The 27027-nt window shown below is 36.9% G+C and overlaps 1 protein-coding gene across 1 annotated transcript; it reads left to right on the top strand.

Annotated features, from left to right (window-relative positions):
* Positions 1-674: 674 nt before the first annotated feature.
* On the top strand, positions 675-26067 carry tpcn3 (two pore segment channel 3). The gene is made up of 19 exons (XM_075462543.1): positions 675-1087; positions 2179-2261; positions 2884-2998; positions 4921-5049; positions 6561-6677; positions 8594-8712; positions 10034-10135; positions 11429-11555; positions 12243-12450; positions 16761-16905; positions 17099-17284; positions 21844-21908; positions 22267-22354; positions 22658-22727; positions 23259-23475; positions 23680-23770; positions 24237-24350; positions 25136-25251; positions 25559-26067. Exons 1-19 carry the CDS (start codon positions 998-1000, stop codon positions 25690-25692), a joined length of 2316 nt encoding a protein of 771 aa, XP_075318658.1. The 5' UTR covers positions 675-997; the 3' UTR covers positions 25693-26067.
* The last annotated feature ends 960 nt before the right edge of the window (positions 26068-27027 follow it).

Below are 27027 nucleotides of genomic sequence, written 5' to 3' on the forward strand. Positions count from 1 at the left end.
TAAACAAGCGAAGTCATTCATTTACTTATTTAATTATTTACTCAATTATTTAGCCAGGTTTGTCACTTTACCATGATCTTGGCTAAATAATTAAATTACGCCATGGACACGAGAGCAAAAAATTAATCCACAAATGCAGACTGCCAGACTGCACACACAAAGTTAAGCATATTTATTTTAAAATCTCGAAAATATATTTACAAATGTATGTATATTTATATACATGTATACATTTATTTGTGTGTCACATTTTTACATTTATATTAATTATATATACATTTATAAATTCGTTCATATTTATATTCATTTTTACTCACATATATCTCGATCAATTTGACCCAAAATGTCCCCCATAGAGGGATCTGTTCTACGAATGTGTGTTAAAAAACTGTCTCCCTTTTCTCCGTTTCCGTCATACTGCTGTAAGTCACATGACGCTTTGTGCTGCCTCCAGGTTCTCCAAGAAAATCTCAGGAAATCACATATTTTACAAAATAGGCACTGAATGTAGTCAACAAAAAACAACAGAAAAATGAACCTCCCTCTCTTACTTACCCATTCCTCCTCTCTGTCCCCTGTTTATTTATTATCGTTATCTTTTACTTACGATCCTCAGAATCATGTTACCACGTCACAAGCCGGGTTTTACCCTTTATATTTCCGCCAGCCCTTGAAGGTAGCAGCTTTAACAGCAGCAGCAGCTGGGACCAGCTCAGAGTCATCCCGAGGTGGGGATGGATGTTGTTCTGAAGCTTTTTATTTGCAGCGGAAACATCTGATGTGGACACACTGGCGCTGGAACAGGCACTCTGTGGTGACTTTCAACTAAAAGTGAGACTAAAGAACTTCTTTAAAAGAAGCGTGGTGGTGATTTTTCTCCTTTCGACCAGTGACGGAAACTCAAAGCCTGCGAATGAAAGTTTGGAAACTTTAGAAGAGTTACATAGTTACAGGGAAAGGTTTTTGGGGAAGAGCTGTGTGTTGAAAGCGTGCCGAAATGCCAGAGCCGGAGAGCATTGAACATATTCCTGAAGAGTCTGCAGGAAAAGGACTTCCAAACGGAGGGAATCCTGCAAAAACCAAAGAGGTGAGAGAGACACACAGCTGATCCTTCTGATCCATGTCCCTGTTCTCAGCTGTTTTTTTCCTTCAGTTTTCTGTTAACAGACGCGTCTTTCCACATGACGGCAGTAAACAGGATGGACTCTTGTCCCTTTTAGCCTCATAAAGCATTTGAACAGTGAATGGAGACGCTCAATCAGAAGCTTCTGCCGTCTTCTGTTCGAAAAATCAATATTTCATGCACCGTGGTGAAGTTGGTTTGATATTGGATATTCGACAGATATTCACAATAAGGAAATAAGGTGTCTTTTTTCCCCCAATACCTCCCAAGCCATGTGACCTAGTGACTCCAAACCAATGCAGAATAGTTCTCTTATGTAGCACCAACCACGCACACCTTTTTTTAAAGCCAATTGTATGCACATTCTATTTTACATGTTTTTTTTGTTTTTTTTTTAAGGAAAAGCCATTATTTCCTATAGGGAATGGTCTCTATAAAATAGAATGTGCATACAATTGGCTTTAAAAAAGGTGTGTGTGGTTGGTACTACATAGGAGAACTATTATGCATTGGTTTGGAGTCACTGTGAATATCTGTCGAATATCCAATATCAAACCAACTTCACCACGGTGTGCAGCTTCTCAGGTTTTTGAGTGTTTTGGAATCTTAAAAACTAAACATGAATGGTTCACAGACAAACAAAAATCAGCTTCAACAGACTAATTCACCCAATTTTATTAAGTTATCCTTTACTGTGACATACAGTCTCATGTTGTCTAATCTGTAGTTGTAGACAAATAAGCCAAGTAATTATTTGTAAACAGCAAATAGTTCTATTCAGTTGCTTTTAGAAAAGCTTGTCATTATTCAAGACATAGACAGCTTAGATTTGATTTTCTTCATGATTGTCTTTATGTTTGATTAAAAAAAATGCTGAAACACTGTGATGAAAGTGGCTCTCATTAGGACTACCTCAGAAACACTTAGACAAGGCAAGCGCTGTCTGCACGGGTAACTTCACACCAGAAACCCATCATATAATCAATGTTTGAATCTGGCTTTTGAAAGGAAAGTTGGAAAGAAAAAATATTTAATGAATGGCCTATGTGTTTCAGGATTTTGATCTGGCTTCCATTTATGTGTCAGACGCCCAGTACAACAGAAATATCTTCTTTGATACGTCCCCTCAGGCTGTCAGGTGAGACTTTCAGAAGAACATCTAAGGGTCCATATTCATACAGGATGTTTACTTTATATAACTTTCTTACCATGATTGTCTACTCTATGTCTGATATGTTGCCTTCTGGTTGCATATGTCAGTAAACCCATAAAGAGGAAATCTTTTTCCTTACGTTCATGAGGGGTTTTTTTAAAGCTGCAGTTTGCACGTCTCAGACTGAATTGTGTTTTTTATTTTATCATGATTATTATTATTAATATTATTTTCAATTCTGACATGCTAAAGTCACACCAATTATATTCACTATTTACTTTTGCCTGCTGTGCTTGCTCATTTTACAAAAAAATTGTAGAGTGATTTTAATCTTAAATAATAATTAATATTATTTATTATTATTTAAAATAATATTTAGTATTTTTTTAAATTAATTAAAATGTATAATTTTAATTTTAATTAATTTTATGACATCTGACAATCATCATTGTGTATTTTAAAAAAAAAAGGATTTTAAAGATGATTAATTGGTTTAAAGACAAGTTAAAAGTTATTAATTAGGAAAAGTCTTCAGGTCAAGAATGAAGTTACTGTAACATCCTCTTAGGTCCTGACAGCACAACTGTGTGTTTGTGTGTGTTTACAGATTGTATCTGCTCTACAATCACTGGTTCCTTAAGGTGGTCCTTTACTTCTTCATCTTGGTCGATCTATCTCTGGCCATCTTTGAGGAGCCGGCTTTCTTCCCTCTGCCCGTATGGGTACGATGGCTTTGCAGTGTTGCATCACAGATGGTTTCACTCATTCTGGGAGAGCCTGCTCCGAGATAGCATCTTAGAACACATCTTGTTAAGGGAGTTTGATGAATTATAGTTGTCCTCTGCGCCTGCAGTGCAGGCATGAGAGGAAAAACAGAAAAAAGTGCACATTCCTCCAGCAATTATTACAGCATTAAAAAAGATCCTACGCTTTAATTATCCTGGTTTCATGGTTCTTCTGCTGTGCAATACAGTGAGAGCTGTGACTTAAAATTGTTTAATTGAAAACTGCTGAAAAACTATAGAAAACTATTGTAAATGCTAGGGGTGGGTATTGGCAAAGAAGTCACGATTCGAATCACGATTCACATGCCATAATGCGATACTATCACAATGCATTGCGATATTTTCACTGAACATACTTTAAAAAAAAAATACAGCCATTACCAGAAGCTGACTGGCTGTGTATGATCTGGATAGTGTCTTCAATTCATACATAACTCAAAGCAAATCAATTCATAACTGTATTTATTGAAACAACTTTTGGAGGTATTGCCATTAAAACAAATATTACTATTACTGGACACACTCATCACAAAAAGTGCATAGGATTTATAAAACTTAAAATAACAAAATAGGGATGATCAGTACAGAAAAAAAAAGTGCATAGGCTTTATAAAAAAATAAATATTGCAAACATCCCTTGCAGCAAAATGCATCAATTGCATGTGTCCTATCATTAAGGGCATAAAAAGCCCCCTAAAAAATCGATACTTGGCGTCAAGAATCGATGCAGTAGATCACGAAAATTAGACTTGCGATGCATCGTCATGACGATTATTTTGCACACCCCTAGTAAATGCTAACTTAAATATGACAAACAGGATGAAGTCAAAATATCTCAGCTTGTTAGGTCAGTCTGCTCAGTAGTGACATGGGGTGGAAACTTTGCTCTCCATCAAATCTCCAACTGTGGAAAGGGGACATGAGCAGAATCTTTAAATGCAAAAAAAAAAAGTATATTGCTGTTATCTAGTTACCTGGACAACTGGTATGAAGAGCAAGACTATGTTTCTCATTAAAGTGTTTCATACAGCAAAATAAAACAAGTGTACATGACACTGTAGCACAACTCCAGTTAAACTGAAATGAATTGGTTCTGTGAGTAAATATTAAGATAGCATTCAGAATCTCACTGATATTTGTAGCTATAAAGAAAAAATCCCGAGAGCAGACTGAGAATTTCCCTGAAGTTTTTTTTTAGCTTTGTATCTGTAAACATTTGCTCTCTGCTGTTTACATGGTATTATCTGAACTTTATGTTCTTGGATTCATTTCCCTTGTTGAACTGGGGCATTAATGCTATGTAATAATTTCATATTGAAGCAATTGCAATACCAAGTTTCCATAATTAAAAGTGTTCATGTCATGCTCATATTGCAAATGCAACCTAGGAGAGCTGCATCTTTATGACCATTTTTAAAGGAAAAGAAAACATCGTGTCGTTTTAAGCCATCAGAACAGTGTCGGTGTGCTTAAATACGGATTTACTGGAGAGGTGGACCTCCAATCTTCCAATTTATATTTTCTAATTTGTTAGTTTGATAATAATGGTTGAGTGCACTACCTCACAGAAAAGTCATCAGGATGCAAAAGTTTCAATGTGCGATGAAGGTGATCACTCAGAACAACTTTGTATTCAATTGCAGTGACCAATAAACTGGATTCAAAGCATGCCAGCAAATGCCCGCTTCACTGTTGGGGTGAAGCATTCATCAAAAGAACATCTAAATTATTATTTTTATGACATTTTCACACCTGGTCTGAAGTTTGATATTAACCAGAGGTTACTGTCTGAGAGAGTCGGTGAGTGCATGATGTAACAGCTGCATTTGTGAATGTCATTTCAACTGTGTTGTTTCCAGGCCACCATGCTGGTGGAGCTGCTCTGTCTGCTCCTCTTCACCTTTCGACTTTTTCACTACGCCAAGGTGATTCCTCGAGACAAGTTCTGGAAGGACCCGAAAAATATCTGCATCATCGTTATCCTCTTGGTATGAGGGGTTTATCTGCTTCAACAGTGCAGTAGGATGATCTTGTCTACATTTTCAGAGTGGTGGGAATACCTCATCTGTATCTTCTATATCTAAAGCATTTCAAAAGGCTTCTGAATTTGTTTCATAACATTATATTAAATCAGGATCTAACAGGATGGGAGTGTTTCTATGGATTTGTATTTTACACTCGTATTTTAGACCTATTGGGGAAGTTGGAAATGGTGAGGTTAATGTCCAATTATTCAAAAATGTGTCCCAATGCTAGCTCATAGTACTGCAAAGAAAAAAAAATCCTGGGTGTAAATTTGTTTGCCGTTTTATTTTGGATAGATTTTCCAAAAATGATCCAGTTGCTTGTGGGAAAACTGTTAAGGAAACAATTACAGCTGACATGTTCATGTCAATGAATCTTAGAGTTTGGGATTATGTATCCTGTTAACAGTTGGTGCGCTCAGAGGAGTTCCTTGTTTTTGTGTCAAAGCTGAAATAGTAGCAGTGTGCTGAGCAGAGTTCCTGTCTGTGAGCTGCAGTGCCGGAATTTGCTGAGATGACTTTGGGCCTGTTGTTGTGAAGCAACCTTTAGCAAGAGATACTGCCGCGTCAGCACCTTGAAAGCAGAAAAGCTTCCTGGTGACTCAGTGACTCTGAGGTTCCCTATCACACAAAACAATAGGAAATACTGCAGCTTAACACTTAGATTACAGCAATAATTCTTCCTTTTATTGTTAAAACAACTGTTTTTTAAGTTGGTCTTACTTTGTGTTGTTGGTCACGGTAATGTGTTTTTATGGGATTGGGGCTGAGAGGGGCCATTATTTTGAAATGTGTAAGTCCTAAGATTGAATAGTCGAAGAATTGTCACAAAGTTGGCACATGCCTGTTTAACTGTGGTAATTTATCAGGTTCTAATATAAATACTAAAAGGTGTGGTTTTCTTTTAACGATATGATACAGGGAATGCTGTATGTATACTGTACGTATGTATTTAATAATACTTATAGTAGTAGTGGCAGTGTGGTATGTGAAAATGAAAAATAATTATTCTGAATTGTTATAATTTGATTCACTCAGTTATTTGCATATTGAGACGAAGAGTGGCCCTAGAATGTGGTCTCAGTGGGTTAAATGTAGATGTGCATTACACCAAGGCTGCTAGCCTTTGTTCTCTTTCATGTTAATGACCTTTTTCTATCGTGACTTCTGTTTGCTGTTGCTGGTGGTAGTATGTACAAGTCAATAGTTTCACACACACTTACGTCTTATATACCCTGAGCTACAATAGTTTGATAATCTTTACTCTGCCGGATTAATTGCCAGTCGTCCTCTATCTTAATCGAAAAAGCAATATTTATTATTCTTATACTGTTCTTCTGTGATGAGATTATAACCGATCAATTGCAAGCAAGCCTGTCAAAAGACTAACAATATAGTAGTTTGTATTTTCTTATATAACCCATTAAATGTTTAAAATATTGCAGTAAATATTTCTTTCTGTGTGTGTCGACCAGCTCACTCTGATTGATATGATCATCTATGGAGCGCTGAAAGCTGCAAACTGTTACAGTGTTCGTTGGTCCAGAGTACTGCGCCCGCTCCTGTTGGTCAACGTCACAGAAGGGCGGCAGGTAAGGATCTGCTTAAACCCACAGTCAGTGATCATTGAGCCACATTTTGAAATTTCGTCGAGACTATTATGGTGACAAAGTTAGGAACTTGTCTTATCCATTTACTTTTCTTTATATTTTAAATGACTAAAGTTTTTTTTTTTTTTTCTGTAGTGCCACTTTCATAGAAAATGGTACAGTTTATTAGTTTAACAATGCATTGCATTTTTGACAACAAATATGAGTTGGAATTGGCCAAAAGGATTGAATAAAACTTTGTCCTAGAATTACTTATTGTTTTTTTTTATTTATTTTTTTTTATATATATAAACGCAATGGTCCCTGAGTCTTAAATCTAAAGCGGAAGTTGGTACATGCATGCATTGTTTTTCTATGTTTTCCAGAATTTTTAATTTCCAAAAGAGATCATATTCACAGCATATCCCAGAATTTGCCCACCTGGGCTTTAATTTCCCTTGAATTCCCATATGAAGTGTTGATAAGCATAGAAATCTTTGCTTTCTTTGAGAATGACATGACTTGCAACAGCTAAACAGCAGCAATATGTTATAAGAGGGTAAATGACCTTCTGGCAGTTGCTATTTTCTCTTCCACCATCCTCCCTTTTTAATTTCCAGGGTCTTTGTATACTCTGGCTCAGATAAATAGGAATGACTGTCAAATTCAAATGTTCCATCCAGATTATCCAAAATCATCTTAATATTCAACCCTTGCATGTGGAAATAGATTTTTGTAAGTCTTGGAGATATCACTGAAATCAACATCCAAGTTTGAGAGACCATAAAAAGCTAGACATATACAAAAAAATCTATTGCTGCAGAGATCCTTCGCTTTATAAGTGTCTTGACTAAGCAAAGTAGACAGCAGCAAGGAGGAATTTTGAAGGGGCAACCAAGCTAGCAGCTATGCAAAGTGGAGCCACCAGATTACTTCATATTTTGCCATTTAAAACAACTTAAAATCGTCAAAAATATCAGTGAATATTTTTGATTTTTACACCTTGTTGCTTTTCCGAACTGATGGAGTGTGAGAGAGAGATGGAGAAAGAGAGAGCACTTTGACCATTGTCTATTGCAGGTAAAAACAGACTGCTCATAAGTAGACATAACCTGACTTTAAAAAAAACAAAAAACTTTTTCACATGCTATAACACGACAAGGTGGACACCCTCATTTTGCTGCCATTGTTAGCCTTTGCTTGTTCATACTGATAAAGTACAGACTAACAGCAGAACAGAGCATGCTCTCTGTTGAGCAAACGGAGAGAAATGGCATCCCTGTTTAGAAAGGTGTATTCGTCTGTGGAGGCTGTCCCAAATCCAGGTGCATCAACTTTAACCGCTTCCAGCAAGGTATCGATGTCTGTGGGCAGCATAAAAAAGGGCTTTACAGAATATCAATAAATAAATTGAGCACGTAAAAAAAAAGCATTTTTATTTGCCCTATTGTGTCACATTGCAGCTGTTCAGTGGTTGCTGATTTTCTGGGTCAAAATGTTTCTGATTACGCCTCACACTTGATCGCTTTAGATTGCAGAAAATATTATTCTAAAATCCCATGTTTTCCGTTAACATTTATACTTAACAGTAAGACGAGGAATTCAAATTTAGTCGGATTTCTACATGAAGCATTTTTTTCCTCAGAAGGAAGAATTTTATCATGTAAGCGTGTGTGCAATGAACATGTTGTTCTCCTATCCATGGATGATGGTCAGTTTACGTCAATCTTTGAGGGAAAAAAACTGTTTGAGGGAAACTTCCTGCTCCTAAATATTGAAATGTTTCAGTTAATGAGCTGATGGCGCCTGATTGCATCATTAGTTTCTGTCTGTGTGGATGAGGACTGAGTGTTTTGTGTCCCCTGAGAGGATGAGCATAAACTTTGCTCGTGTGTGTTTTTTTGTTTGTTTGTGTTCAGCTCCGCAGAGCGTTCAGAAGCATCCGGAATGCTTTGCCTCAGATCTTCTATGTCTTCCTGCTCTTCATGTTCAGCGTCCTCATCTTCTCCCTCATGGCCCTCAAGCTGCTGGGCAAACGGTGAGACTTATTACCATAAGTAACCGGTAACCTCTAAACTGTACTCTGGAAATGCAAATAGTTATTTTTTTGGAAGCCTTTGACTGATCTCTGCCTTCCAGACATCTTGACTTTTAATAATACTAATGATAATAATAATTTTTATTTTTTTTAACCTTGTAGCACCCAAGCATATAAATAATCATTGAAAAAAATCATTTTGGCTCTTCTTGCATCTTTTTTGGGTGGGAATAAACCAGTATTTTCGGAATTTTTGGAATTGGGCTATTTTTGATCATTTTAGGCAATGTTGCATATTTGCAACTGTGGGCTTTCCTGATTTAATTTTGTAATAATACAATTTGGAGACCTGACCTCCCACTACCGCTGTGAAAGGTGGACAAAGCAGACCACACCAAATGAGACCAGAACGAACTAGAACAGACCACCGCAAAGCAGAGTGTAATTCACTGAGCCGAGAAAATGATTGCTGTGACAACTGTCGGCACATAAAATGTAATGTAAAAAAATATTACACATGAATGTAAATAATGTATGTAAATTTAAAAAATCAAATAATGTAATGTAAATAAAAATAGAATGTAAATAAATAAAAAGCTTGTTGCATATCTGCAACTGTGGGTGCTACAAGGTTAAAAAGTGCCTTTCTTAACATTCAAGGACACTTAACAACACATTAAAAACACAATAAATAAAATAACACAAGTTATAAAGAGCTATCAAGTTATCCTGAGTTACACCCTGGACAGGTCGTTATTTAGTAGGCAGCTAATCATAATAATATGACAGTGATAGTTTAGCAAAAAAGACATGTCCAGAGAATATGGCATTCCTAATAACAGTCTGCCTAGGATAAGTTGTTCTTATGGAATTAAATCAACACGATCAAGAGTTTTGTCCAAGTAAGCAACTTGGTTTTGATTCATAAAAATGTGGTAAGTTTGTTATTAGTTATACTGCACTCAAATGTTAATGATTTAAAACTCCCCACGATCCTATGTTTAATATGATGTGCACATGATAAAACTAGGCTTGACTACAACTTGTGCACCATAGCTCTAAATTTGTGTGTTTTTGCCTCGTTTAATCCTTAATTATTTCTTAATTTGATTAAAGATTGAAAAGTGTATAACATCATAAAAATTCAGGAAGCGAATTGTGAAACTTGGCAAAGATGTTATCAAGCTTTTTGATTTTTTTTTCTCATTGAAATCATGTCTCTCTTTTGATAGAACCATAATAACTTTTTTCCTGGTAATATTTTTTGGGACATTTTTAAGGTCGAGTATTATTTGTAGTTCTCAATTTGTTTTCTCTGCAGAGATCTGAAGACCATAGATGGAGCTCCATACTTCACAGACTACCTGGACATTGTCTTTGACCTGTATGTCCTTGTCACCACGGCAAACAGCCCTGATGTCATGTAAGGAAACATTGTACTTACTCTGTATTTTTGAGCTGTACCAAATGTGTCTTCACAGAAACTGAAAGTATTCTAAATCCAGCATTCTTTACAGCAGTTCATCAAAGTATTTGTTGATAGATGGCAGAGTTTAAAATATGTTAAATGGAGTGAAACTATATATCAGTTGTACTTTCAGCACTTATTCCAACCATACAGACTGGTACAATGAATAATTTAGGTGCATCAGGTCATTAAATCAAATCAAATCAAATTTATTTATATAGCACATTTCATGTACAAACAATTCAAAGTGCTTTACATAAAAATGTAAACGTGAAAATTGTTGCTCAGTGTCTTGTAGATAGGGATTAGGGATCAAACTGCTGATCATCCAATGGTTAGATGACCATTATATCTCCTGAGCTACTTCTACTGCAAATAATTGAGGGAAGACACACTGGAAAGATTGGCACAGTTTTTCTTTATATCAAATGCCTGGATGGAGATGAGTCTTTAGGGGTTTTATCGATGCCCAGAGAAAGTTTTTTTTAAACATACTTTAGGTTGGCAGAAGTATTTACTTTGTATACACTTTTCATATTTTATACATTAGTAATTATCTTGAAATGTGTAAGCAAAAAATGTCACTCAATTCCTCCATAAAGCACACCGAGATGCAAAACACATATGAGATAATATACAGTCTACTGTATACAAAAAAAATTCTAATCAAATGTTAAGCATGAAAAGAAAAGAAAACAATTAACATAGAAATAACTATGACACTTCTGTTTTCAGTTTACAGGAACATAAAATATTATATTCTCTTAATTTTAAAGCCTGCAGAAAATGTACAGCTGTGGGTGCATTCAGAAATATTTTAAATGCTTTTCCTTTTTTACATTTTTTGTACGGACTTTCAACTAAGGAAATGCATTTTGTATTACACATTTCAAATGTATGCACGTGTACAGTATAGGATCCATGGGAACACTTTTCTGTCAGTGGTCTTGGAGCGGGTGTCCTCACTGAAGTTCTGTAAATTTATGTTGAATATTTAATGTGTGCACGTTACATTGAACAGCATTGTGTCTCTTGTGTATAGAAATTGCATTTATGTCATAAGTTAGACAACAATATTTTATTGTCCTCAAACCACATCAACAGTTTTGCCCCTTGAGCAGAAAGGGAACTATCTGAGCTGCACAGAAAAGAAGAAGGAAGTGACTTCTCAGGAAGCATTTTCTCTCTGTCTCTGTTTCTCATTGTATCTGAAGCCTTTATGTTTTATTATCTGCTTCTCATTGGCAGGATGCCTGCATACAACGCCAGCTTTGTTTTCGCCATATTCTTCATCTTGTACATCCTCATCAACACGTACATCTTCATGTCCGTTTTCTTGGCTGTCGTTTACAACAATTACAAGAAATACTTGAAGGTACATCGGCCTGGCTGAGCGAAAACTCTCTTTTTCTACACTACAAAAGTTTTTTTTTTTTTTTTACAGGACCAGTAGTTTTGCACTGGTATACCACTCTGCCTGGTTTGCTTGATGTTTTTCAGATAGTAATAATTTGTTTATATATCATATAACCATGTTCTCAACTGAAGGGTTCAGTGTGAGGAACACAGCAATATAACCCCTGACTTTCTGTAGCTGCTGTGGTGAGTTGCTAAACACACCTTTAGAAAAGGGCTCTGATATTAAACATCAAATTTTTTATACTTTTTATTAAAAACACTTAATGTATTTAGATTTTTAAAGTTAAAAATGGAATCTGAACCTTTTTTTTTTTTTTTTTTTTTTTAATTCTGGAAATCTTTTCTATTTTTTCACCAATGCAAACATTATGTTGGGCACATTTGCTTAAATGGGGAACAGCATGTCATAGCTGTACAGATGCACTTTAAAGTCATCCCAAGAAAAAATTAATAATGAATAAAAAAAAAAAAAAGGAACGAGAGAAAAGCTCCTGTCTTATTACCTGAATATTTAAATTTTCTCCAGTTTTGTTGGTTTTCTAATCAATCAACAGCAAAAATTTTACAATAGATATTTTCAAATGTAACGTCAGTGCTGATTGTGAGAAAGTAGACTTGAACCCTCTTTCACTCTTTTGGACAGGAGGAGATACGGCAGCTGGTGAGGGCCAAACGGCACAAGATGGTGCGAGCATTCGCCGTTTTGCAGGAGCACAAAGAAGAGGGCGGCCAGCCTGTGGTGACACAGGCCACCTGGAACCAGCTTGTTCGGCAGGTCCAGCCGAGCATGAATAACGCTCACAGAGAGCTTCTGTGGAGCGTCTGCGATGACAAGACCCAAGGCTTCATCGGTGGGTTGACACAAACCAAGAATTTTGAGTTTTTGCTTCGATATGTCTTCTGGATTTAGGTTGTTAAATTAATTTGATCCAAAAATTGGATTTATTGAGCGGCTGCACAGTGTTGTGGTGGTGGACACTGTCGCCTCAGCAAAGAGGATACTGGTGCAAATTTCAACTTTCTGTCTGGAAATTGCATGTTCTCCCTGTGCCGGTGTGGGTTCTCCCCGGCTTCATTTTACCTTAATTGGGGATTGACTGAAGGGGCAAATATGAGTGTGCATGGTTGTTTTTCTGGTTGTTTTTATTTTCCTTGTATTGGCCCTGTGATTAACTGTCAATCGGTGTGTATCCTACCACTTGCCCGATGGCAGCTGATATTGGCTCAAGCCCGCCACCCCCAGCGACCCTGAATTGGATGAAGCATAGATAGAAAATAGATGAATGGATCTTGAAAAAAAAGTTTCAAAACATTTGTCAAAGGTCATCCATTTTAATGTGCACTTTGTGGCAATACAGATCAAAACATCTTTTTTGTGCCCCCCTTTATGTCAAGTAGAATTAAATTATCATCAGTTCTTTAAGAATCTGCTACTTTTGAAGCAAGTTCCAAGCAATAGCAGCAGCAAACTTCAGTATTGGTAAGAAAACAAACTGAAATCAAACTTTAAATGTGTTAGGGGCAGATATGTAACTTGGATGTAAAGGTAATTTCTGCGCTGTTGGTCATTTCACTCAAATCAAGAATGTCGTTGAAGTCGCTTTAGTTAACTCTCACCCTGAAAGATGAGGCTTTTTTCAGATACCTACAGATCTACTTATTCACTACTTTCACACTTATCTTGCACTTAGGGGAAGTCAAATTGCTTTATCATTCTGTACTGCTCAAACTTGTGAAACATTCAGAAACTTTGGTCAGCAGATGCAGAAAATAAACCAATACAGTGCTTATTTTATAGCACATGAATTTTTTTTTGTTTTTTATCATTATTGAGATAAAGTTTACATTTACAAAAGACAATTAAATTCAATTCATTTTATTTATATAGCGCCAAATTACAACAAATGTCATTTTAAGGCACTTAAATAATATAGTCCAATTCAAGCCAATTGGAGTTCAATTCATTGTAATCCTAATTGACAAGCTGTGAGAGGTTACACAAACTTCTCACAAAACCTAAAAAAATTAATAAAAAAAATTTTGAGCCACTTGACTAATTTGTTCCAAGCAAAAGCAGCAGCAAACTTAAGTATCGGTGAGAAAAAAAACCTGAAATCAAACTTTAAATGTGTGAGGCAGATATGTGACTTGGATGTACAGGTAATTTCTTAGGCTACATTTAAATGTTACCCAATTCCGATTTTTTTTTGCTCTCATGTGACACAGATCGGATATGTTTTTTGACCATGTAAGTACGACAAGGACGCATGCATTCGGATATTTTGAGATCGGATACAGGCCTCCTTCATATGTGGAAATTTATCAGATACGAATCGGATATGTGACAATGCGACCGCCGTGTAAACAGGCAGATCGGATATTCTTACACATTGCGTTCCACACGTCATTAAATATGCGACGATTTAGATTTTTTGTCGCACGTGGTAAGCTAGCGAATGTGAGACGCATAAACATACAAGGAACATGTCGGAGGAGGTCAAAACCAACGAGGCGCAGTGGACAGTTGAGGAAGTGACCTGTCTTCTCGGTCTTTGGGGAGAGGAGGAGATACAAACCAAAATTAAAGGCACCTATCGTAATAAATCAGTCTTTCAAGATGGCCCTTTTCCTCCTTCTCTGCCCTAAAATCCTGCCAATGTTGGGCAAACTTCTCATGTACCGCAAAACTAGCATCACACCTATGTCAACGTCGTCCCTTTGCCTCAGCAGCAGAGTTTGGTAAACACTTAAGTAGGCATGCGCGATGTTTCAGGTGATAGGCAAGTGTAATCGCGTGAATCAGATATGAGTCGCATTATTAAAGTACGTGTAACCACACGTTAAAAAAAAAATCGGATTGAGGCAAAAAATCAGATCTGGGCATTAAGACTGGCAGTGTAAATGAAGCCTTACATTATATCCATCTAACAGTTTTAGCAGAGCTCCCCAGACCTTACTCACCCCAGGCACCTTCTCCTGCTGCTCCAGGGATGTAATGAGCTGTTGACAAGCCAGCTGAGAGATACATCTGTCCTGATGCCTCTTCTCAGTAGGACAAAAGACCTCACCTCAGCTTGTTCATTTTAGTTTGTACTGTACTTATTAACCAAAACACAGGGGCCCTCATTTATCAAGCCGTCGTAGAAAGCATCGTTGATATGAGCGGAGAACTCGTCGTACGCAGAGGCTCAAGTGAGATTTACAGAACATGCGTACCACACCAATCCCATCGTAAGACCGAGCGGCTGTTGATAAATCCGGCGGCTGAAATCCATCGTAATGATCCTAACCACGCCTTCTACAAAAGGCTGCACCTCTAGAATTTGCGACATGGAAAGACGAAAGGCGGCAAAGAAACGCTGTCAACGCTGTTGACAGCTGGGACGGCTGTCCCGATGTAAATCGCAGACCGGACGAGTTTTCCCCTACTGTGATGGTCAATAAAATGTGATAAACTCCAGATTTTCCCGAAAGAAATCCTGCCGGTCCCAGAACAGTCTCTCGCGCCTGATGCGCGCATTCAGGTCCTCTACCAAAGCCAGATCTGCCATCGTTTCGCCATTACCGCGCCGCTATAATCACCTCTTAAATAGGCGGTTGAATAATGAGCCATCACTCTTCCAATTACGGAATTGTACTTGTTTCATTTTTTTATTTATTTAATTTGCGTTTATGTTTATATTTATGTTGAAGTCAAATAAAACATGGGCCTTCTTTGAAGTGATAAGTCTGTCATTTTAACCTAGGGATTTGTTGCAACTCATGAGGCACGCACTAGTGACGCTGCTGTTTATGTATGCTATTGCAGTCACCGCAAGTCAAAATGGAAAAGTGCGTACACGGCTTCAGACCTGTCGTGGCGATTTCATCTTTCCTGCGTTCACGATGGATTTGATAAATGCCAACCTTTGCGCAGAAAAGAACGTACACACGACCTACGCATGTTTTTCGTCTTACGCAAGTTTGATAAATGAGGGCAAAAATAATGTGTTGGACCTGCATAAGATGTTTGTTTTCAACTTTGATTGTTCGGACCTCTGGTGACCAGAATGTCTTCACGCTTTGCGGGTGTTTAAATTGCATCTGCGCTGTTGGTCATTTCATTCAAATCAAGAACGTCGTTGAAGTCGCTTTAGTTAACTCTCATCCTGAAAGATGAGGCTTTTTGTCAGATACCTACAGATCTACTTATTCACTACTTTCACACTTATCTTGTACTTAGGGGAAGTCAAATTGCTTTATCACTCTGTACTACTCAAACTTGTGAAACATTCAGAAACTTTGGTCAGCAGATGAAGAAAATAAACCAATACAGTGCTCATCTTACAGGACATGAATTGTTTTTGTTTTTTATCATTATTGATAAAGTTCTTTCCTGTTCTTTTGAATTTCCCCCATTGGGGGATGAATAAAGTATTTTTCTATTTCTATTCTATTGAGATAAAGTTTATATTTACAAAAGACAAGCTGTGAGAGGTTACACAAACATTGCATTTGATGGAAATATCATGTTCAGCAGCACTGCTTTTGGCCTCCTTTGTGGATAACTGCACTCACAACAGGTGCATCCGGAAAAAGAAAGAAAGTTCAATTGCGGTCTGACTAACAGTAATGCAATGAAAACATGCTTACTGAAGCATGTAGTTTACTGAAGCATGAGGACAGAGACTAGTCCACCACCTCACTCACACACACAACCGGACTGCATTTTTTTGCATTTTTTTTGCACATACCTCGGACTTTAACCTGTGCACATACATATATTTACTTTACTTTACTTTATTTTGCACTCCATTTTATTCTATATGTATATATTTTTAATCTTATTTTGTATTTTAATCTTGCTTATATATTTTATTTGATATTCTACTATTCTAATTTAGGAATTTTTAATTTTACTTTAACTTTCCATTAATGTTACTTGGCTACCTAGTTTATAATTTGTATTTCATAGTTTGTATTTTGTGGACGGCGGTCAAAGGTCATTTCACTGCATGTTGTACCGTGTATAACAATGCATGTGACAAATAAAACTTTGAATCTTCAATCTAGAATTGTCCATTAGAATGATTTGAAATACTCTAAAATTTCGTTAGATACCTTGCTAATTAAAAAATGTTTTTTACTGTGTTTTATCTTTTTTTTGGTGGATGATGGTCAGGCAAGGTGGCATTTGTCCAGCTGGCGGACCTCCTGAACATAGAAGTAATCACGATCAAGTCAAGACCACATCCACTTCACAGTTTATGTCCCACTGTCTACCAGTCAGCTCCTAGCCGCCTCCTCTGCAGAGTCGTCCAACACCGGTGAGACGCACAGTGTTGTTAATCCATAAATATTGGGCAGCAATGTGTTTGGTGTTTTCAGCAGCAAAGAGAGAGCAAAGGCTAAAGACGAAAATAAAGAACATTTTTAGAAATTGGGTGCTTTGTTTTGACTTTACTGGTTACAGACAGAAATGCGCTATGAGTTTATTTATTTTTTTCATTCTTTTTTTAGGGGTTTTGTGATGGCTTATGACTTGATCATCCTGGTGAATGCTGTGTTTATCGGTCTGGACGAGGAGAATCCAATGATCTCTAACTCAGAATGGGTTTTTCTGGCTCTCTATCTGCTGGAAATCTTGTTTAAGCTCTACGTGTTTGAACCCAGGGCATTCTTCTCTAAACACAACTTCTGGAACTGGTGAGGAAGAGCCCATGTACATCATCTTTACTCATGTCATACTTTGTGGAATTTAACTTTTTTTTTTTTTTTGTCTTAAATAACCAAAGAATCAGACTGCTTTATTGACATTGATGAAATGACATCTATAAATGTTTCCTATCAAGTATGTACAGTTCGTGACAAAATAAGCTAATTCTAGCTAGACTGTCACACATCTTACATATATTTCTCCCAACAAGGTGACAGCTGGTGGTATGTGATCGGCACTTTTTTCATTTTTTTTTTCATCTTTACTATTCTGAATTTCATCAAGGGCTGTACAGTGGTGCGGTAGTTGGGGTTTCCCCACGCAAGTGGGTTCTCTTTGGGTACTCTGGCTTCCTCCCACCATCCAAAACATTCTAAATTGACCCTAGGAGTAGGGATGGGAATCGAAAACTGGTTCTTGTTGAGAACCGGTTCCCTGTGTTTCAATTCCTTGGAATCGTTTGGCGATTTTGCAAACGATTCCCTTATCGATTCCAGTGGGCGCGAATGACGTCACCACGCAACGTTGCGTGGCGAGTCCAGCGCAGCCAGCAGTCAACAGTAAACATGGCGCCCAAGCGGTACAAACGCTCGAAAGTTTGATTACACATCCCTAAAAAAGACGACAACAGGGCAACTTGCAAAGTGAATATTTCACCAAAGGGAGGAAATACTACCAACATGCAATAACTATGAATGAATGTCACGTTTTCGATCTGCTCCAGACTAACGTTGGTGAATCTGAACCCAGCAACGTTAGCATGTCCTCGGCTAACACTGCAGGTAACTAACTAACAAACACTGCCTATCATGTTAGCACCATTTGCCTCATTGTAAAACCTGCTGTTAGTAACGGTTAAGGTTAAATGAATGCCTTCTCAGGCATTACATTTAGATGAAATCATGAGAGACAGAGCCTGACTGGCTCAGAGCCAGAGGCTGGTGGTACTACCCCCAGTTCACCTCTACCTCCAGCTTCTCCTTTCACCAGAGCAGGGAAGAGTTAAATTACCCAGGCCATGATAGACCAATGTGCACCTCACCGTTGTTGGGTTTGTAAGGTCATGACTCGTGTTACTTCTAAACTAAACAAAGTTGATGCTAATCGACCGGTTTGTTGTCCTTTTTCTCCAAATGAGAATCGATAAGGGAACCGAATTGTTTAGCAGAATCGAAAAAGGAATTGGAATCGTAAAAATCTTATCAATTCCCATCCCTACCTAGGTGTGAGTGTGCATGGTTGTCTGCCTTGTTTGTTTCTGTGTGGCCCAATTTGACAATTTGTCCACATTGTACACTGACTCATGGACTGAATTGGATTAAGTGGGTACAGAAAATGGATGGATGGATGAATTTCATTCAGCTTAATCGAGAGTTAGAGAATGGGCAAAGGAGGAACGCGGTACATATTTTTATGCACTTATGTGGGTCTCTTGTTTAATAATGAATTGAAAAATGTGTACTTCACAAATTTAAAATCAATCAGCTGTGTCACATCCATTCACACAGCTTGTCTGCATCCCAGATTATAAGTATGAGGTATGTTATAATTTTTCTGTTCTTATTATCAGCTGCTTCTTTCATTTTCAGTGATATACCAGGAAGCGCTTAGACCAGCTCTTTGTTGCTTGAGGCAGCAGTTATATTTATTGCTTCTTTTTTTGTCTATCTTTCTTTCTCTTTCTTTCTCATTCTTTCTTTCTTCAGTTTTTGGGATGTAAAACAGCTTCTTAGTTTAAAGCTTATTTTTTATTTTTTTTTTCAGTCTAAGAGGGAAAACTACAGGTTGTTTTAAGGAAAGCCATAAACAGAAAATCCAAAGATTAAATGACTAATTATTAGACCAAAACATTTAGAAACTATCACTTTTGATTCTCGTTGATGATGGAATCTTTTTCTTTCAGACTTCTTACACTTGTTGGCCACTTCAATTAGCACATTGTTCCATTTAATGCAATCTATACAAGAGCCTGACTATACAAATGCCTCCATTTTAAGTTCTTGCCTTGAGACTGGTCATGTTGTGTTTTTTGATCTTTGGTTCTGTTTGTTGTTTTGTGCATTTGCCCTTTTACACCTATAGGAAAACACCAGAGACTATATTGTCAGACATGTTTTTACAACTACATGCGCACTGTTTGGTTCCATGATTTATGTGTGAGCCATTACTGGTCACCATCACTACAATCTAATCATCTCTCCAATTTGACATTTTCAGTGGCAACCTTGTGATAATTGGTGCTTCTCTCTTCACCCTTCAAAGCGTGGAAGAATTGTCATTAGCACACTTGCTATCTCTGAATTTACTGGATATCTAAGTTCTTTTTTTCACACACAAGCTCAATCAGGCATTACCTGAACTTTATACAAAGGGCTCTGTCTGCAGTACATGTGAAAATGGCTTGTAACAACGAAGCTGCTGTGGTTAAATGTATTTCTCCAATTCAACTGAAATTATTAGGAGATTACAACCTAAGCTCTCGAGCTATCTAAGAAACAGGCAACAGTTTGTGCAAATAGGGGACTATAAATCTGATTTCATGAATATTAAATACGGGGTACCGCAGAGGTCAATATTAGGTCTGAAATTACTATTACTAATTATTTTTGCCATATCTGACTTACTATGTCGAAGTCTGGGGAAACACCTACAAAACCACTCTGCAGCCGATATGCACAATACAGAAAAGAGCAATAAGGACCATGAACCAAACGGGACACAGAGACCACACAAACCCACTATTCATAAAGTCACATATGTTGAAATTTGTTGATCTGGTCGAATTCAGAACGGTACAATTAATGTACAAAGCGAGAAATAATCTATTGCCAAAAAACATACAAGGAATGTTTAGTGATGAGGGGAGGGGGGGGGGGGGGGTATAATCTAAGGGGAGACCTAAATTTAAAAAAACCAAAGGTCCGAACAAATATGAAAAGCATGTGCATATCGAGCTGTGGGGCGACTTTGTGGAACAGTCTGGAGACAGAAATAAAACAAAGTGCAAATAGAATTCTGTTTTATTAAAAAAATAAAAAAAGGTACAAAAAATATTTTTAAACAAGTACATGGAAGAGGAAGTATGTTAACAGAGGACGATGAGGGATAAATATATGAATAGAATAGGGTTAATTGTTATATTGTAATTTAATTAGTATATGGTATATATTTATTTATGGTGATGGTTATATATATATTTATTTTTGTGATTATATATTTATTCAGATATTTAGGAAGTGTATATATGACATATATTTCTATAGGTGTATTGTAGTTTGGATATTTACAAACTGAAGAGTAGTTAAAAAGGGGTGGGAAACTAAAAAAGTATTGTACTTCTTCCCATTCTTTTTACGAACAACGTGCGGTGTTTTGTTATGTATTAGCACTTTATGTGATTTTATTTTTTTTTTATTTCTCTTTTTCTTCCTTTTGTATGTACAATTAGTTACATACATTTTCTTTTTTATACATGTTCAAAAATAAAAATCTCTCTATCTATCTATGTTTTTACATGGACTCTAAATAAAGTGATCAGATAAGATGTGTGTGAACATCCCTCAAAGCAGTAACTCAGAATCTAACTGTTCTTCCCAGAACCTCATTACGTTGCCTCATGTTGGCCTTTTGGTCAACGTGCAAACGTGTTGAAAGAATATGTTAAATCCAAAGATCAGATAAGCTTCCTTTATATGGTTCTATTTTCTTACTGATAGAATTATCAAAGGACTTATGTCCCCCTTCTCAAATTAGATCAGTCTCTTCTGAATGAGGTGCTCTCACATGGCATTTTAATTCCAATTGAGTTTTTCTAATATGCATTATATACATCACAAAAGTGTAATTTTTGCGTGTTAGGCTGGATTGCATTGTATTGGTACATCTCAAAAAGTGGCTACTGAGTTTATTAAACAGGGACCCTTGTTGGAGCTGTTTGTGTATGTTTCTTGGTTTTCATTAGCAATTTTGCTGTTTTGCAGTTGTGTATCCCCTGCTGTTGAGCCATGTAGCTGTGATGACCCCTGCCAAAAAAGAGTTTGCTTTATATTTTGTTTGCATGCTTAACAGATGAATTATCAGAACTGGATTCTGGACAAAGTCATGAAAACTGATGGGATAAAAACTGCTAACCCTGCGCACAAACTGCTGGGTTTGCCTCTACATGGGCAATAGTATCATTTGTTTCCACAAATTATACACCCACGTTAAATTATTTATTTATTTATTTATTTATTTATTTATTTATTTGATTATTTTCGCAATCATTCATACATTTTAAATGTCTGTGCAGCCAGAGATTTTTAGTTTCTTTGCCAGTTTTGGTTGTGAAAACACAGACTGCCTCTTGGAAAAACTGGCAGCATCCAGTTCTCTTCATTCATCTGTTCCATGTTTCTGTAGCTAAACATATTGATGAAAGACTGACACATCATGTGAACACAAACACGGTAGATGATGATGGATTTGCTTTTGGCATCCTCGCAGCTAAAAAGTATTTCTACATTTAACTTAAGATTGATATTTTCTAATGTATGCTGACTTTGTCCAGGTTTGACACCATCATTGTCATCTCTGCTCTTGTTGCCACAGTCGTAAATTCCTCCTTGAAGTCATGTAAGCATTGTTTGTTTTCTATGAAAAGGCAGCTCGGCTTCAATGTTAAGATTAAACTGGGAAACCAAAAAGCTAAAACAACTAAATTTAGTTGCTATGAAATATTAGTTCGATTGATTTATGAGAGTATTGTGATTTACTTGATATCCATATCCCCTGTGTTTTTGACAGATGTGATGACATTACAATAGACTCTTTTTTTGTTTTCTTCTTTTTTTATAAAAAAAAATGTATCTATTTCTATGAGTCAGTGATTGAAAGTAATTGTTGGTAGCTGCTTCATTGTGTCTCAGTGAAATTTTGCTCAAATACAGTAGACTGTCTGTCTTACTAAATGATTATTCCTGTCATGATGTAGCGGGGGAATACACTAGCCGACAGATCCTGGACATCGTCTTCATCCTGCGGGTCCTCAGACTTATTCGGGTGGTGGACAGTATTGAAAGGTTTGACTGCATCTGCACTGTTTGATACTCTCCACGGTACAGGGCTCTGAGTGGTTGGTACTGTATGTGCCTGCTTCAAACATGGTTGTAGGCCATATTGCTCTCGGTACATACTTTACATAGTAATTGCTAAACATAGAAAATATCAGATGCTTTAGAGGAAAATTTGGAGGAACAATTTTCGCCTCTGCCTTATCACTTTATATATATATATACCTTCATGAGACCTACACCGACATGTAGACTCCTTGTCCTGCGTCCCCACTTCCCACTTATTCATCTGTCTTGATTATATTGTGTTAGATTTCGTACAATCGTCAACACCCTGATCAGGATTGGACCAGCGATCCTCACATTTGGACAGCTCATCCTTGTAAGTAGCTCACAGTGGACTTATTAAAACAAATTGTCATATTTCTAAAAGTGTTTCAATTTCACCTTGAAAATCCTCCGGGTAGAACTGTGGTATAATAACAACTACCACTATCTTTCTAGTAGCTCTTCAAATGTATATGACACAGAAATAAATGCAATTGGATACTAAAATCAGTACGCTAGAAAACTCCACATGCAGACATATAATGTTTGCTATGTTCAGCATCTTAGTTTAGTCATTTATGATTGTAACAATTTCTATCTATAAAAGCAACGTTCTGCATGAGCTGCAGGAATGTCATTTGTTCTGCTAATATTTGGTCTAAAATAAGAGGCTAATTCAAATTCTTCACAAGGTGAGCAGCACAAGGTGATGGGAGCATGGAATAAGCAGTTTTTCAAGGCAACTCATTTCAATTAAAGCCAAAGAGTTGGATCGATTGGTCTGCAAATGCTGCCTTTCATAGAGCCACCGTTCTACCAGAGATTAAAACTAGAGTTTGCATCCTGCTACTGTCCTCCTCCTCAGGTTGTGTACTACATCTTCGCCATGGTGGGAATGGAGCTCTTTAAGTATAAAGTGAAGTTTTACGAGGATGCTACTGACCCGGCAAAGGCTTACTGTGGTAACCCTGTGCTGAAAGGTACAGCCTTCGCACAACTCAACTACTGCAAGAACAACTTCAACAACGTGGTGTCCTCCTTTATTCTACTGGTGGAGCTCACTGTGGTAAACCAGTGGCATGATATCCTTTACATGAACATGCATTTCTGGTGATAGTACTGCTGTTTTTATCTGGGTTTAATAACTTGTGACTGCTCTCAGTCACCAAAATTTTGGCAAAATACTTTTCACTATTTTGTCATAACTCAAGAATCATTTCTTTGATCCCACGGTGACCCTTTTATTTTATTTTTACACCTTCTGTAATTCCTTAACACAACTTAACTGCTCAGCAGCGGTTTTGTCAAGGTCACCCACGTGTCAGCCAGGATCTTTTTCATCCTCTTTCACATTGTGGTAGTCATCATCATCATAAAGTAAGTAAGAATAATTACATCTCCCCTGTCTATCCTCTTCCTTATCATTAGTCACAAAAAAACTCTCCAAATGTAGTCTGGGCTAATTTGGCCCAAAATGGCTTAAAAAAAAATGTAGCCCGTGTTTTAGTCTTATTCCATCCAATCTGTGCGTGCAGTTACACGTCTTAAAATCTAAAAAATATTAGCTGATAGTTTAGCTGATAGTTTGACAGTTAGGCTACAGTGTGAATGGGACATGCTAATTGCTTATTTAGCAAGCTTTCAGTGTTGATTTATTTACATTTAGGAAAACTCTCGAGTGTGTTCAACACCTATTCTTTGTCTATGGGTGGAAATAAGGTGCATTGGTGTTCACAGACCAGCATACCTTGAAGTATGCCTTTTTTCCATCAATAACTAATTAATGCCTGTGCCTGATGTGCCCTGTCAACCTCTCTTGTTTTATTTATGTCTTCTCCCTCAGTATTTTTGTGGCGTTTGTCCTTGAGGCGTTCTTTGTGGAGTACTCTGTGGATAAAAGTGATCTGCAGACATCTCTGGAGAAGAAGATCGAGGAACTGGAGCTCGCTGTGGAAAAGTAAGTTAACATGACAATCAATGACACAATCCATACACGTATACTGAGTTTAAACAGTAATTGCACCACATACAGATATCACGCTGTAAATGGATTAGAACCACTATTGGCCATCGTTTAATGCTGTGGTGTGTTCTTAAACATTCTTTAAAACTTGCCTACTTTAGATCACTGCTCAGTGTTTTCTAAAGCTTAGATCATGACTCTTGACTTTTTAAAATCAGAACATCTTTGAATGCACCTCTTTTTTAATAAGATACTGTAAAACCTGCTTACAGCTAGGCAATCTCCATACTGATGAAAGATTTGGAAAATCATTGAAAGTGAATGGTATACAAGTCCAAAATGAATTTTTCAGCGTTTGAATAACAACACATCATCAATTAACATACAGAAATGGTAGATATCATGTCCATTGATCCAGGCTATTATTTGAACATCTATTTATGGCCAGAATTGGTCACATTTAGAAAAGCAGTTTTACTCTCTATTGTGGATGCATTCCTTGTGATAGCTGTGTAGGCATTTATGTTAATTTAGTATATTGTTGTGCTTGTTATTTTGTATTAATCTACATAGAAGGAAGACAGAAATGTTTTTTTTTTTTTTTTTTTTTTTTTATTATGGTTCACTTTCATGTTGTTATATAGTAATTTATTTGGTAAGTTTTCCTAGTTTTGCTTCATTATGTGATGTCATGAATGGTCCACAGGCTCTTATGAAGCAAGTCCAGACCTTATCAAACTAATATTTTTGATAATCATCATTGTTTCTTTGTTGACCAGGGAGAAGTTGGATGAAAACTTGGTGAATGCCATGGAAACGATTGACAATGACTTGGGAACTGGCCAGTCGGCAAAACCAAACTTACCAGCCCTGATGTTTAGAATTGCTTCAAAAAGTAAGTTAACACAAGTCAGGTGGCAGTAAAATAAATGGCAAGATGATTTTGCAAGACATAAGAAAGAGGAGAAATATGAATTATTTTGAAAGAATTTAAATGATCCATAAAATTTACAGAAAAAAGACTGGAGGGTTGATCGTTTAATTTTCTTAACTGTGTGCTGGATTGTCATCAAATATATTTGAGACATAAATTTTACCCTTGTAATAACAGGAATAGAATATTTGTTTGAATAGAAACAAAAAAAATGTCAGCGCTTATTGATCACTATATCGATTATGAATGTGTTTGTGTTCCGTGTCAGGATATAGGACAGTGGATGCATTGTTGCAGCGAATGTTTGAGGCAGATCTCGACCCTGAAGACTTCGCTGAGAATGATGACCCTGAAGCCCGGAGCTCTGGGAACTTTGCAAACCCAACATTCAGCTCTGCATAGACATTAATCTGCAAATATATGAAGGGAAACAGATTCTATCATTTATGTATAGTTTTATACATATTGAGTCTTAAATATTGCAATCTGATGCTTATCCAGTGCAATGTGTCAACAGTTTGATCAGGTAATGATCTAAGTCATATCCAGTGTTATATTTTTATATTTCTGTCCCGAAGCTCCATGTAGACGCAAAAAAGAAATCAGTATTTTCATATAAAGAATATTTACACTTATGTTTAATGTGTGGAAGGCTTTTAGAGCCCAGCAGAAAATTATTCATAAGAATATGTTTTATATAGAATTTGCAAAACTGATAGAATAATAAGATAATTTAAAAAAAAAAGCAAGAAATAAAGAGATCAGATTAATTATTAATTATTACTCTTTTTTTCAGTTGAATTTTATTGTTATTGAGCCTTTTATAATTGAATTATTACAGCAGAAGATTGTCATAGGTATAGTTTTATTCCATGAAGTAACATTTATACATTTATATAATAGATCAATTAAGGAGCAGCTATTACTGTGATTTTTCATTTTTAATCATACTAAAGGAGAAGTCACACAAAATACAGCAAACCTCTCCTTATCCAAATCTACTTAAAAATACACATACACACATATCCCTCTGCCAGAGGCAAAGAATGTCCCAGACTGACAGTTAATTTCAGAGGAACCAAACCAGAACTACACATTTTCTTATATGGTTCTTGTTTTCCAAAAATTTTGATCTTGATTTTAGAATATTTTTTAAATATGTCAATGTAGATTCTCAGTCATCCAAGTCATGGTAATCCTGAGAGTTTATAAGTACTAGCTTATCAGTAGTAGAGGGGCTGTTCACACTTGGCGGGTCATTCCACCTTAAGCAGAAGGGACACTCTTTTGAGCACATTAATGTACACATTCTGGACAGAGAAGAAAGCTGGTTCGAGAGAAGACTCAAGGAAGCCATCTGGAAACTGGAAAAACCATCTTGGAAGACAGCAGGTTGCCTCAGGTATTACCTTCCTAGCCCTTACAACGCATCTTGTTTCTCCTCCCCGGGCAGTCTCGCAACCATTTGCACCTTTTGATCTTGTGACCAGAGCAGCCTCTTTCAGACGCGTAAACAACGCACAGATGATAATTACTTAAATGACCCACACTTTGGTCAGGTAGTTCAGTGACACACATGGCCTTAACTATCTACCGGCCCCTCTGCTACTTGTAAGGTGCTATTCCCCACCAACGAGTTAAGAACTGAGGAAGCCTTTTGGATGTGAGTTGAAATGTCTGAACCCAGACGTCCAGTTGCAAACTCAAACTCTCAGGATTATTTTTTAAATTCACTTA

This window comes from Odontesthes bonariensis, chromosome 4 (assembly GCF_027942865.1).
Source record: "Odontesthes bonariensis isolate fOdoBon6 chromosome 4, fOdoBon6.hap1, whole genome shotgun sequence".
Classification (NCBI taxonomy): Eukaryota; Metazoa; Chordata; class Actinopteri; order Atheriniformes; family Atherinopsidae; genus Odontesthes; species Odontesthes bonariensis.

What these genes read in the sequence shown, in the direction of transcription:
- tpcn3 (XM_075462543.1), top strand. Translation starts at nt 998, where the DNA reads ATGCCAGAGCCGGAGAGCATTGAACATATTCCTGAAGAGTCTGCAGGA. An exon ending in ATCCTGCAAAAACCAAAGAG is followed by an intron (nt 1,088 to 2,178) that starts GTGAGAGAGACA and finishes TATGTGTTTCAG; the next exon opens with GATTTTGATCTGGCTTCCAT. An exon ending in GTTTAGAATTGCTTCAAAAA is followed by an intron (nt 25,252 to 25,558) that starts GTAAGTTAACAC and finishes GTTCCGTGTCAG; the next exon opens with GATATAGGACAGTGGATGCA.